General features: G+C 40.0%; 2 protein-coding genes across 3 annotated transcripts; both read left to right on the top strand.

Moving 5' to 3' along the window:
- The first annotated feature begins 6,024 nt into the window (after nt 1–6,024).
- On the top strand, nt 6,025–8,113 carry ppp1r27a (protein phosphatase 1, regulatory subunit 27a). The gene is made up of 3 exons (XM_030057680.1): nt 6,025–6,762; nt 6,897–7,044; nt 7,880–8,113. Exons 1-3 carry the CDS (start codon nt 6,324–6,326, stop codon nt 7,998–8,000), a joined length of 708 nt encoding a protein of 235 aa, XP_029913540.1. The 5' UTR covers nt 6,025–6,323; the 3' UTR covers nt 8,001–8,113.
- A 2,048-nt stretch (nt 8,114–10,161) lies between these two features.
- mcrip1 (MAPK regulated corepressor interacting protein 1) lies at nt 10,162–14,107 on the top strand. Of its 2 annotated transcripts, XM_030057681.1 has the most exons (5): nt 10,162–10,296; nt 10,966–11,063; nt 12,671–12,789; nt 13,109–13,213; nt 13,311–14,107. In XM_030057681.1, exons 2-5 carry the CDS (start codon nt 11,056–11,058, stop codon nt 13,373–13,375), a joined length of 297 nt encoding a protein of 98 aa, XP_029913541.1. In that variant the 5' UTR covers nt 10,162–10,296; nt 10,966–11,055; the 3' UTR covers nt 13,376–14,107. The 2 variants fall into 2 exon arrangements, with proteins under 2 accessions (XP_029913541.1, XP_029913542.1); XM_030057682.1 differs by lacking the exon at nt 10,966–11,063 and having other exon boundaries at nt 10,194–10,296.
- The last annotated feature ends 18 nt before the right edge of the window (nt 14,108–14,125 follow it).

Raw genomic sequence — 14,125 nt, 5'->3', positions numbered from 1 at the left:
TAAAATGTGCATGTATGTTACTGTAAAATTTCATACATGTTGCACTTTGCATTTCTGAGAGTGAAAGAACTATGAGGTTTGGCCATTTGTTTCCAAAACATACATGTATGTCATAACCACAATGGTTAAATAACAAAAGGCTTAAGGTTTGTTTTCAAGAAAACGCATAAACAAAATGTTGCTATAAATCTAAAATAATAATAATAATAATAATGTTGGACAATAATAATCTCAATAATCGCAATGTTTTAGACGACATTTACAATGAACAAGTATAATTAGGTGAACCATGTTACTAGCTCTGTATTCACAGAACCCACATTAAACACTGTCTACAGCTCCAGCTCTGATAAATCTGGCACACATTTAAGGTGACTGTTATTTGAAGACGGTAATTTCCCTCAGTGGCAGCTTTGAAAAGAGAGAGAGAGAGAGAGAGAGAGAGAGAGAGAGAGAGAGAGAGAGAGAGAGAGAGAGAGAGAGAGAGAGAGAGAGAAAGAGAGAAAGAGAGAGAGAGAGAGAGAGAGAGAGAGAGAGAGAGGTATGTCTGATGACATGACATGAGCCTTGGATTGTGTGATAACCACACAAAACAAGGACATACTTCAAAAAACACATTCTATGAAAATCTGTTAAATTATTCTGTTTTGTCACAATCTCAAGATGACATTTTCGAAGAACCAAATTCAGAACTGTAAAAGTCAGCATACACATAGATAGATAGATAGATAGATAGATATGTTTTTTTAATTTTATTTTATTCATTCAGTGGTAATGAATATGGACCAGTTTCCATGGAAACTATGTGCTTGTGACTTGGTGGGGTTCAGCAACCTTAGAGTCCAGAAGTATGGGAACCATGAGGGTCATGCCATGCATGTGGGACCAGATGGCAGCCAGTCTCATTTTGCACAGCGAATGGCTCGATTTACTTCTGCTTGGCCTGTCTGATGTGCCTGCATGGCTCAGTGTGAGGACAGTGAAAGCTGTCGGCTCATCTGTTTGTGGGTGCACGACACGTCACACCACTTGATCCTGTGGTCTGCACACACCAAAGGATCCACTTAGAGGATGACGCTCATGCAAAGTAAAAGAAGCTTTACACCGGGGTAGCTGCAGTTTGATTCATATGAGATTAACAGGGTCAAAATGTCACATTTCTTAAATGAACTAACTCAATATGGATGTTGTCATCTGCCGGTCTCTCTTATGTTGCATAGTGTAATAAAGCAGTTCTTAAATGCATTGCATTATTAATGTCACTTCAGGCTAGATCAGCTGAATAACTTAATGACAAAAGAATCAGCTAAAGCTGATAAACATATTCTTGTTTATCCTACAGTGATGCACAATCCACAAACACTTCTGTCACTGGAGTTTACAAGTCAACCTGCACAAAACCGGCTAATTTTGCACTGACAATCTTTAAGGTAAACTGACCACATTTCAACTCCCTGAATCACTAATCAGGAGGTGACCCTCACTCTCCAGACAGTATGGAGAGAACTGCTTTTTGGCTTGGATTCTCATCACCATCTCCACACTCTTGACAGTGGTAATTGCAGCTGGTATCAAAGTTTCTCTCTTAGCAATGGGCTGAGGATTACTGGCTCCAGATTTAGAGTTTGGCTCCTTTTTTTGAGCACAGTACGTGTGCTGTAACTAGATACTCCTCGGCCTGAGCGTGTATCTCCCACTGGGCTTGGGGGTTCCAGCCAGAAACAGTTCCCTTCAATGTTTACAGTCCAGTAATTGAGGTGTGTTCGTCTGCGGCCTGTATCATGGCCCCCGTTGTCACCGAAGTGGCCACATGTGTCCGGGACAGCAGCGTGGTTTCTGAGAAAAGGCTCATGAAACCATGCACAAGGGATAGGCGAGAACTGGCAGTGTTTTGGTGTAAAGATACCTTTGACAAACTTGGCAAAAGGTCAGCATTTTGTAAACAGCCTGTGCCCTAGTCCTCCTTGTAATCCCTGCTAAGAGACACAACAAAGCTGCAAAACTATGTTTATGCATAGATGAGGATTATTCTGAAAGAATTTTCAATTCAAAGAGATAATTTGGCTCCTGTTACACTGACCTCGATGCTTATGAGGATCACAGCATAAATTCATAACACGCTATAGAAGAACAGGATGTTTCACAGAACTTATTTTTAGGATGTACAGTCATCAACCTGCCTCCTACCTGCATCACGCGAGGCAGTCAACAGCGTGTCAAAGAATGCATAGCTGTCTGGTTTGTAACATGTATAGCCCACTGATAAGCCTCTGTGACAGATTGCTATTAACATGGCCATTCCTTTGGCTTTGGCTTTATGTCTCCAAAACTGTTTGTCCATCATTGAATACCTGGCCGTATAGGGATGAAATACTTAGTAGTGAGGTGACACAAATAAAGCACTGTGGGTGCCGACTGAAAACCTTGACGGTCAACTAAATTTTTATCAAAAATAAGTTTGCTGTAGCTTACATAAAAAATACTGTACTGGCAACAACATCCAATTTTGATTGTCCATATTATGTGATTTTAAGTCACAGTGATAAGGGCATCATTTTAACCCCTTGTCAAAGGGCCCTTGAATGTCCGCCTAAGTAACTTCAATATCACAGACATATTCTGTCCCTACTGGTAGTAATGTTTCTGAAGCCACATCACGCTTACGTTGAGTGAAATATTCAAACCCACTATGCCATTGTTTTATGGTTCTGCCATCATATCAAATAGAAAAAAAAATGTGATGATCATTTTATTTACCTCTCTCTGTAATTCAGCAGGACATATTTAGTGTCTTTAATGCTTCGGGACTTCTGTTATAATTTAAAATAAAAAATTTAACGTAGCTCAGCAGTGCAGCAATGATGAACTCCTTAATAGGAGGGGCAGAGTTGAAAAGGATCCTCCAAATGGAAGTCATGAACAATGTTTTTACAGACAGGCTGTGGATGTTTTTACAGACAGGCTGTGGATGATTTAACGGGTGATGCAACGTTTTTGTTCGCTGTTCTCACTCTTCTCAAATGTTTATTGTGTGTCCTTCAAGAAATGTAGAGGGTAAAAACAAGAAATTCCATGGGGTCATGAGGGCCATGAAATGTAAAATGGCCCTGCTTGTGGTATATTGTGAGAAAAAAAAAATCCTGTCTAAATAAACCAAATCCGCTGCATACAATTTTAAGGTGTATTTACTCTTTACTTTAAAATACACAGTTCTAAAAAGACAATTGTAGTAGAGAAAGAGGATAAGTGGATAAAATGGAGCAGAATTAGAAATGTCACAGTTATGGTTAAGGTGTCATGCAACAGTGTCCTTTGGGAGGTGTACATGACTGTGTGTGTTGGTTGGTGGCGTGGGAGCAGGGAGCGTACTCCCATCGGGCCATCCCCCCTGTTGAAAAACCACAAATCACCCCTTGAACACAGGCTCAATGGTGGAAGGAAAACCAACCACGGTTTTCTAGGCTTGCTCTACATGAGAAACTCATTTACACATTTACCATGAATGAATGCAGTTTGTATGCTCAGCGACCATGATTGGCATGTATTCACCTGATGCATCAAAATATCCATTATCAGTCAATATCACTGCGTTAGTGGAGGGAGTGCTGCTTTCCTTTACCTTGAGACCCATTAATGACTTTCCACCACTGACTCCAAACACGTGGTAGTGTTAAAGTGTTTATTAAAACACTCATACTAGCAAGACATACTTTGGGGCCACATTTGCTCACTGGTCTGCTCTGTTAGACATCCACATTTATGTCTTAAGGATCAAATGACATGAGACAGAATAATAATTTGCAACATCAAAATAATCCCATTTCTGCCTAGGACTGGTGGTGCTAATAATGTCTTTGGTGGAGCTCTTAAACAGCTGAATGTTTTGAACACTGACTTCTTGGTAATTTGACAGAGCGTAGCATTCACCCTAAAGAGCATGTTCGGGGGCAGGCTGTGTCTATGTATAGCAGGCTATAATTGACTGCTAAGGTATAGGCCATAACGCGTGAGTGCTCTTTCTGGCATGTACCCAAGAGCAACACCCGGGTGAAACAAACAAACATTTTCCACCAACTGCAGTGCAAGTTTCTCTCACATCGACAAAGACGTTGTGGATGGGAGAGAAGGAAGCTGGGAAGGGGTGTCACCACAGCTAAGCATGGCCCGACACCCTCTCGGCAAAATACCATATAAGAGGCTGTGGAACTCGATAGCTGCTTTAAAAAGTCTCTTCCTCAAGCTGTGAACATTCAATTACTCTCACCTCAATTTGTCTAGACATTAGCTCTAAGCCTGTTTTCCCCCTGCTTCCATGTGTAGGGCTATAACGGCCAGCAGCACATGAGGGAGATGACAGAGTAATGAGCAGCTGGGGTTAGCTCCTATCATAAAAGAAGTTTGCTAATTATGTCCTATTAAGATATGATGAGTCATAACTTGAGCTACAATCTCCCTCTTCTTGTTATGTAACACAGATTACCGCAGTATTTATATCAACATGAGATACACTGCATCCTCGCTCTAAATTTCAGAGCAAGGATGCATTAGTTATGCTTCATTTAGAGTCTGAATAACACAGAACTAATGGAGAAAAATCCCCAACACACATTTCTCTTGCATTAAAGTAAGTTTTTATTGGGTACAACACTTCAGTACAAAGACCTTTCTTAGGTTATCTGGGCCTCAGTCTTGGAAATGGCAACAAATTGTCAAGTGTTATCATAATCCTTGGCATTTTGAAATGGTCGAGCAAGCACTCTGAAAGAGTAAATGAACCATATAAGACAAATGTAGAGTGGTCATATATGCAGGGATGAGCCACAGTAAGATATTATCATGGCTCCAAGACAAAGCTTGTATTAGAGATGATCTAATTCTGGATCACGGCTGCCCCTCAAGACATAGTACTGGCTTGATGAGAGTCTTGGTAAGACAAAACCGTTGTGGGTGGCAGCAGCTATTTCTTAAGCCACATTGGCAACTTCAGTAAAATGTCCACATCCAATATATATTTCTTGAAATCTTGCGATGCATGGCAAAAGGTCAGCACTTTCAATGACTGCATTTCGGACACTTAAAACCATGTGAGATTTCAAAGCCATCTAGAGGAGCTGGTTAAATTTAGTACTTTAGATTTATGTCCCTATCACACGACAGTTGGCCAAAACTTCACGCCCACAGTTAACATCCTCAGGGGTTTAATTTTATTGGCATAGCAAGTCCTGATGCAAAGGGCAAGCACAGAGCACACACTGGACATGATGGACCACGGGTGAATGGGAACACAGGAACAAACAGAGAGGAATGGGCAGTCAGAGAGGGACCAAATGAAAACACTGATGCAGTGGTAGAAAATGTTGAGAAACCACTTGAAGACTGTTTTCTAGATATCAAAATGTCATCTCACTGGCACTGAAGCACATCTCAAATCTCTTTGATATAATGAAAGACGAAGGTTGTACCAACTGATGCAATGAAAGCAAACCAATCAACACCAAAATCCCAAAGCAAAATCATGTGATGTTGCTCTTGAACCAGTTTAATTGCCCTGTAATTCAACTCTCTCATTGATGGTATGAACACAACTTGTTCTCAATCATAGAGAGGTGATATTGTTTGCACTGTTCCAAAATTAGGACATAACCTGGCTCCAAGCCTCCCATAAACATGTATTTGAAGTACTAAAAATTTCAATTTCCCCATGGGGGCCAGAACCTAATACCCCCAGCTGTGATATTGATCATAGTTGTTTGGGTGTTTGTTTGACATGATGCCTTAAGCAAGAGTCAAAGAGAACATTGTGGCTGTCAATATTTTTTATAGTTTAGGGGGTGGGAGCAGTGACACTGGGCATGTGACTACAGTGGGAGGAGCCGGACAGGGGCCACTCATTTCTAGGCTGAAGTCACTCGATATTAGGCCCTAAAATAGCCCTGAAGAGGATATATAGGGGTCTGTCCCACCTGCCCGAATAGACGACTAGCCTGTGCAGCAGCAAACATACAGTGCAATTGCAGTTTCAAATGCAGACGTGAGAAATATAAAACAAAGGCAAGAGTCAGAGAACCACATATCCAAAAAGAAAGGGATCGGGATACAGTGAAGTGAAGCAAGGCATTTGGAAAGTATTTGTAGCCGCAGCAGGAGCTACTCCTGCAGGAAACCAAAAGGATAAGGGGGAAGTGGGGACAAGAAGAGGACAAAAAGGACACAGGGCAAAGGATACTGTTGTTTGATTGGATTGGTGCGTTTGCTTGGATTTCTCCCTTTCCTCCTCCTGGGCTGGCAGCATAGGGGGAGGCAGAGCCGTGACCACTGCAGGGATGAAGTACAGCTACCATGTACCGGTGTCATCATACACACGCAGCTCTCACTACACTCCGACTCACTACACCCCTACCCATTACACCCCTACACACTACACTCCAACTCACTACACGTCCACATATACCTCTACGACAAAGTACACCCCAACACACTACAGCACATCGCATTACACCCCATCACACCTCACATCCACATACAAGTCCACGTCGACGTACATCCCGTCATACAGCAAAGGATCACGGTACAGCTCGACACGCCGTGCACAAGCACAGGAGAACCCTGCACCTGTCATACCCGTCACACCTGCAAAGAGGACTGTGCACTTCCCCAATGACATCATCTTCCAGGATATCGTAAGACGTGGAGATTTGGAGCAAATTGGCCGGTTCATGAGGGCAAGGAAGGTTCGTGTGGATACTCTCTTCCATTCAGGGTGAGTAAAGTCTTCCCACCACAGTTTTTTTGTCCAGTAACTTGCAAATTTTAACAATCAAGAGGGATTAGAAACTCTAAAGCAATGCGTGCTTCATCCTGACCTGACTCCATGTTTGCTACTGTGTGTGCAGGCATGGCAGCACTACATGAGGCCGTCCTGACGGGAAACCTGGAGGTGGTGAAGCTGCTGGTGAAATATGGAGCTGACGTTCACCAAAGGGACGAGGACGGCTGGACGCCACTGCACATGGCCTGCAGCGACGGCTTCCCGGAAATTGCCAGGTGATCTTTTTTAAACCTTTAATCTTGACCTGGCAAGCTAGCTTTTTTTTTTTTTTTTTTTTAACATGGTCAAATAGATTGTCTATATCTAAACATAGTAATAAAACTCTAACCTGCAAATCATAGACACCACATTTAAATATAGAGCAATTAGATTATTAGAGCAATAAACAGCAGTATCAAAAAGTTTGAAGTGTCTCCTGTAAGAAACACGCCCTCATCATTCATGAAACATCTTTCAGGCAGGGCAACAACTGGTTACCTAACAACACTGACCTGATTGAACTAGACAAAGCTCAATGTGACACTGCCAGTTTGGCACTGCATAAAAACATGGGCATTTGAACTTTAACTCTCTCTTGCCAAAGTAAAAAAAAAAAAAAAAAAAAAAGATTTAAAAAAAAAAAAGATTTAAAAAAAATCTCAGAATGTCATGGGGCGTGTATTGTGTTTAATTACGCATATTAAGGAGGAAAGATGATTATATGTTAATTTTTAAATAGTCTTAATTCCTCCTATTTATATAGCAAATCTAATAAGTTTAATGTTCACGTTTGGTGATTTCTAAAACTTATTTAGATTTTTTTCTAACTTTTTCAGCATTTATAGCCCTGTTTATAGAGCTAGATCATTACAATAATTAAGTTAGATGACACCTTATAAGTCCATGGAGCAGATAGTGGTGAAAAAAAAATTGCACCATGTCCTATTCCAAAAATTCATTATAGTCACCATAGAGAATATAAGGCACCAGTTGCCCCAGTGATGACTGTTATTTTTAATATTGTCTCTCCATTTGGTTAACAATGCCTCTCATGTTTCCTCCGCCCCTCAGTTACTTGCTGTCTATGGGGGCCAGCACCGAGGCAGAGAATGAGAGCGGAGAGAAACCTGCAGACCTCATTGACCCTGACTGCAAAGAGCTGGCCAAACTGTTTGAGACTGGCTGTGTGTGACGCGGGCACCAAAAAGGACTTGAGGGAGATCAGCGAGCAGGAACAGAGGGAGCAGCCATTTTGGATCTGGAACATCATGTACAACACAAACGGCATAGCAGGTGAAGAAGCATAACTGGGGCTCGGACCATGCCACTGTTCCTGTGGAAGAGGAAGGCTGTACTGATTTATTATTTTTGTAGGGTTGAGACAAACTACTTTTTTTTCTTTTCTTTTTCTTTTATATTATAACCTTGTTAAGCTGTTTTTCTTTTCCCAGGCTATGCTGATGTTTTTTTTTTTGTTTTGTTTTGTTTTGTTTTGTTTTTTATTCATCATATTTCTGCCTGCATCCCTATATGCTCTTCAGCATAAGAGCCCTCCATTTTAATATCAGCTGATATCGCACACTGCCAATATTGTGCTGCTGTCTGTAAATTTCATCTTTACAGCTCATCAATGATGCAGGTCTTAAAAGCTATTATCTGCTGAGGACAGTCAGATTATCATTTGTGGTTAAGAGAGTTTCAGTTTTATAGTTTTATATCAGCTGTGTCAGCCCTCCATGTGAAGCAATCACACATTTGTAAGTACACTGTTGCACTTTGTGGTATTCTGTACTCGTACTGTTGTCAGTCACTGAATCTGAATCTTTGGATTTGGGCTGACTTGTCCTTCATGACCTTTACAAACAGTAATGTGTCCTTACTGCTGGGCAGACAGAGGAACATCCAGAGTCCGTTCTTGGATCAGAGCTCAGTGAAAGTTGCACCGGGTTCATGCTAGAAGTGCATCTCTGCTGCCGCTCCCCCTCTCACGTACTGCTGGTGTTATTTTCCTCTCAGAAACAGTGTGCTGAGCGAATATGTGTGTCAGCAATGAAAGTCTTATACTTTTTTCCTCAATAAGTATTTTTGTACATGTTTTTTGTAAATAAAGCCACCTTTTATAACTATTACTATGTTGTTGTGGTGTAATTTGTTACTGAATAAGAAATAGCCTTGTGTATTATAAGGGCTGGGCACTACACACTTACAGAACTGCAGGTTTTCAAAACAAGTGTCCATTAATATTAAGATACACTGACCTCAAATTCATTTTTTTTTTTTTCAAGTTTTGCTGCCACATGAAAATTACTTTGCATTTTATAGACAGATTGCACACATATGTTGGCTCGACATGGGCCCTATGATTTATGTGATGATAATTAATTCATGCAATTCATTGATGTATGCATGCATAGATGTATGTATTTATGATTTATCCAATACATTGGATATATTTATCCAGATATATCCAATATATTGGGTAAATCATATTCCTTGAATGAATGAATGAATGAATGAATGAATGAATGAATGAAAACAAAACAAAAGCAAACAAACAAACAAACAAATAAATAAATAAATTCAATTAAATCCTCAGATGAGACTTAATAATATAGTAGCAGGTTAATATAGTTGCAGGTTGGGAAACTGTTTGACATTATACTTTCTTGCTTTAGAGAATTATTGCAGAGATGAGTTATAGTAGGTAGGATTTAAATAAAGAAATAAAGAAATAAGGCTCCATTTAGCATTCTTTAGTAAATATAATAAAGATGGAGGAACTGTGTCCATGCCTCCTTGTAGTATTGATGACAGCGTGGACAGACAGGCAGCTAGCAGCCCAGCACCACACACCTGTCCTGTAGCCTGTCACCTGTCTAGGACATGGAACATATGTATCATATATATCAGTAACAAACGCCACATTTTATTCCAGGGGTTAATGTTAAAATACATCAGCCAGTATCAACTGTGTGAGATTTCATGTTTAGTTACTGTTAATAACATGTAACAGGGCCGCTATGGCTGTCTGGTGTAGTCCTCTTTAAAACTCACAAATCACAAACTGGCAAAAACTATTTCATTACTTAGACATTTCAAATTTACTCCAATTAGGTTGCAGACCCTGAAGATTTTTGTTTGTTTGTTTGTTTTACCTACATTTTGTTATTTGTCCTTCATTATAATTACTTTTTATGTTTTTTTTTTTTTTGTTTTTTTTTTATCCTTGAGTATCTTAACAGAATCTTTTCTAATGAAAAATGTATGTAACGTGTATACTTCATGTACTTGACGTGAATTTAATCAAATAAAGGATAAAGGAGGAATAGAGAGGAGAGTCTGCTCCGCCCCGTCCTAATTTAAGCTCCTTCACTTCCGTTTCTTTGCCCGGAAGTGATTGGTTGGCATTGGCAACGTTTTAGCCAGGCCTAAGTTAACAGCGTATACATTGTCTGGAAAAAAGAAAGCGGAAATAGATCAAAGAAAAGGTTTGTTAAATATTTTCAAATCATGTTGCGTGTTTTTAGTTGTGTGCAGTCAGCTAGAGGCAAGTTGGTGTGTGCACAGTCAGTCAGGGTGAGGGCTGCTGGCTTTCAGCGGCGATACAACAGTCCAGCCGCAGCTACATGAAACGCCAGCTAGCTAGCTAGCTGACGGTATTGTGTCCGTCAGGTTATACCTGGCACAGGAGGCATATATATTCATATATATATAGTGGGACAGGGACATCAAACAAGTAGAAAATAGGCACATTTTGGAAACAAATACATGTTGTCTTCTTTAACACAACAGTTTGACACTGGCTAACTTAGCCACAAATGTTGCTTACTACAGTTAGCCCAAACGTAAACAAAAGCCCTTTTTGTTAGCTAATGCTAGCATTTGCTGCTCATATGTCTTGTGTTGTTTACAACAGAAAGTTTGCAAAACATTATTATCCCAGCCATCGGTCATTGTGCTACTACTAACCCAGTCAAGTTTAAGTAACTAGCAAGCAGACCTGAGCACGGCAGAGAACCGGCCGAGACCGACTGTCGAGATGATCAGCTGTCATCATAGCCTCATTCTGTATTATATGATATGATTCATGAACGGACTGCTTTGATCCAATAGGGATATTAGCCTACTAATACTGTCACTTTGTTGTCCATTGCTAGAAATCAACAGAAGATATTGGAACCTTTAATTCTTCAAATCCTATCCATTCACCATAGAGGAGCGAAGAGCGAGTGCAGACTGCAAACAGAATGACCAGGTCTGAACAAGTTATGGATCTTAGGCACTGATGCCCAAGTACAGAATATACAATCCTGGGCCATTATCAGAAAAAAAATACTGCAACTTTGTCATTGGAGGACCTCAGAAATATCAACAGCTGTTGTGCCATTCCATTCCATTAAGAGAACAAATAATCTTTTTTGAAACAGATTGTACAAAGAATCGTTTTTTCATTGCATCTGTCAGAACTGACAGAACATTAATCACAGTGCTTATGTCCGTCCTGACTATCAGCAAGTAGCCTACACAAAATGAAGACGTGCTGGTATTTACTATAGGCAGCAGGTTGTGTTGGGGGCTGGGTGGCTTATTGTTATTAAGAAAAATGTCATACTTTCTAACAGTGCATCAATACTGAAATGAGATGTTGTCCAGGTAACAATCAGTCCACTGCATCACCAGTGCCAAGTGTCATAATATTGTAATGCTATGTGATGAAATGACACCTCTCTATTTACTGCACTGCAAATTAGATAAGGATGCAATTTGATCACATTACTGCAACTCTTAGTAGGACTAAACAGTCTGCAGAATATATACAGAAAAAACAATTTTAGGTTGCAGTGGAAAAACTGTATTTCAGTGTCAGGTAAAATTGTCAGTAGCAAATATAGAGGAATGCACAAAATTTGTGATGAACAGTGTGGAAATAGTCATCACTGCATTGCACTATTAAACACTGCAAAGGTACTAATTTGAGCAACGAAGTGATGCCTCTAGCAAAAATGCCCCCTCAGGTCCAAAAACAGTTGCCTACCTGAGGAAACTGGTAGGTTAGTCAGTCGGGGCTCCTATGGAAGATAATTCTTAGATCAAGCTTTACTTAAGAGCTGAAAGCTGTTGCCTTAGAAACAGTTGAACTACTGTTTTTTTTTTATTTTTTTTTTTCTTCCCCCAGTGCAGTGAAGTGCCTTTTAACCTTGTCCTCTGTTTGTTTTTGTGGTACAGAACTGCTGGAGTAAAACTTTTTTTTTCTTTTTTTTTTTGTCTATTAGACTGCCATATATTTAAGTGTACCACTGCACATGACATCACTGGATAGTTTTTTGAATGCACATATAGACCGTTTCTGTGTACATACCCATACACATTCTGTACGCATGCTATAAATATATAGATGTGCTGTAACTTCATATTGCTTGTATATGTATCTGCTCATGTTATATTGCATATATCTGTTCTTCATTCAGCTGCATTATGCATTACATTTCTGTAATTAAATATTTTCAAGTATTTATATTCATACATTTTTCACAAATTTTCTTCGTCTCAGTCTGTCGTGTTGCATTCGTGCACCAACGATAAATGTATACATTTTCATATTGTTCACAATGTTCTTACATCATAAGTTGTAGTGTTGTAACAACAACCCCATTTATTCTCTTTTCTGTAATTTCCACCTAATTTAATTTCATTTTAGATTTCTACTACGTTGGGCTAGAATACACACAAGTACTATATGAAATTGTGTTTACAATGAACAAAGATTGAAAGACATGAATATAGTAGCAAGTAATATCTGTCTGTCTGTCTGTCTAAGTTAGTTGCTAGTTTCTAATCTCTGCTGTTTACTTGTTTGTAAAGCTCATCTGCTCCGAGGATGGTGAACAGTTACAAGCGGACTTCAAGCCCTCGGTCCCCGACTAACAGCGGGGAGCTTTTTACTCCAGCACATGAGGAAAATGTGCGCTTTATCCATGATAGTAAGTTTACCCTCCAACACTTAATAATGAACCAAACAGATTACTTAGGTTAATTATGATCCAGTGTTGGAATTATTTTTACATCCGTATATATATTTTTTTATGCCTCCATTGTTATTTTCTGCTGTTTGTCATTTGTTGTGACTATGCAGACATTTTTGCAAGCAGCCAGATATTACTTGCGTTCCAAGAGCTGTGCCAGGGGCATGTTCTGGTACTGACGTTGGGCACTTTAAACACCACACTTGTCTCAGCTTCGTTAAGTTGAATGATCTGTGTTTATGATTGTGACCAAAATGTTGCCTTTGCTTTCTCATAGCCTGGCAGTGTGTGCTTAGAGACATTAGATCAACACAGAACAATGAACGCAATGACCGTGGACCACAAGAATATGTGGAAAAGAACCCAAACCCTAACCTACATTGTAAGTGCCTAGACTGGATTATGTCATATCTGTCGCCAAAGGATTACCACTGCTCAAGCACAGGATAAATAACTTTTTTTTCTGTTTGTCCTTTCAGCTTTCACACCAGTGGACCTGAGTGACCTAAGGAAACGCAACACACAGGACTCCAAGAAGTCCTAGTCTTTCTCCTGACGGTCCAGCAGCTTTTTTTCCCCCACCCATTATCCTTGGGAACTTTTCCTCCATCAGCCCTCCGTCAGCCAGCAAGTCAGCCCTCTTGGCCAGTCTAGTTCAGAAAGCCAGTTTCCTTTCTAATAGGAACATAGGAACCTCCCCTCCTTCTGTCTCTTTCTGTCTCTCCCCCTCTCTGTCTACCACCCCTCTCCATCTGAATGAGAAGGAAAGAACTGGGATTTCAAGAAACAGAAATTCTCCCACCCACTCCCCCCCAGGTCATCAATTCCTCAGATACATTTTTCTATGTGAACGGGACTGATGCAAACTTTCATCACAATTTGCTGACATCTGATGCTGATGAGGTACAAACTGTTGACAACCACCGAGCTCCACAGGACACAAAAGACTGCAGTCTTAAACATGAACCCTGTTACATCTACTAATATGACCCTGGAGGAGAATGCTGAAGGGCTGACTTCTTCTTCTTCTTCTTTTTTTTTTTTTTTTTGGAAGATAGTTTGATAGATAAATTGTAGAAGTGTTGGAATGGTGATATTGGAATCACATTTCATGGGCAAGTTTTGGAAGCCAATTCAACGTAGAAAGCCAACATTTTTAAAATGAATTCCTCTCACCCTAAAATGGACTTTAAGTAGAGACTACCCCGAGTATGCTGCCCCTGATTGACTCCCCAGCCTTGAAACAAAACGTTGAATAAAAGACTTTTACAATATTTATACTTGCATTGATCTT

This window comes from Myripristis murdjan, chromosome 8, assembly GCF_902150065.1.
Source record: "Myripristis murdjan chromosome 8, fMyrMur1.1, whole genome shotgun sequence".
Taxonomy (NCBI): Eukaryota; Metazoa; Chordata; class Actinopteri; order Holocentriformes; family Holocentridae; genus Myripristis; species Myripristis murdjan.
This window is presented reverse-complemented; position numbering and strand designations above follow the sequence as displayed.

What these genes read in the sequence shown, in the direction of transcription:
- ppp1r27a (XM_030057680.1), top strand. Translation starts at nt 6,324, where the DNA reads ATGAAGTACAGCTACCATGTACCGGTGTCATCATACACACGCAGCTCT. An exon ending in TACTCTCTTCCATTCAGGGT is followed by an intron (nt 6,763 to 6,896) that starts GAGTAAAGTCTT and finishes TGTGTGCAGGCA; the next exon opens with TGGCAGCACTACATGAGGCC. An exon ending in GGCTTCCCGGAAATTGCCAG is followed by an intron (nt 7,045 to 7,879) that starts GTGATCTTTTTT and finishes TCCGCCCCTCAG; the next exon opens with TTACTTGCTGTCTATGGGGG.
- mcrip1 (XM_030057681.1), top strand. An exon ending in TGTGCGCTTTATCCATGATA is followed by an intron (nt 12,790 to 13,108) that starts GTAAGTTTACCC and finishes GCTTTCTCATAG; the next exon opens with CCTGGCAGTGTGTGCTTAGA. An exon ending in CCCAAACCCTAACCTACATT is followed by an intron (nt 13,214 to 13,310) that starts GTAAGTGCCTAG and finishes TTGTCCTTTCAG; the next exon opens with CTTTCACACCAGTGGACCTG.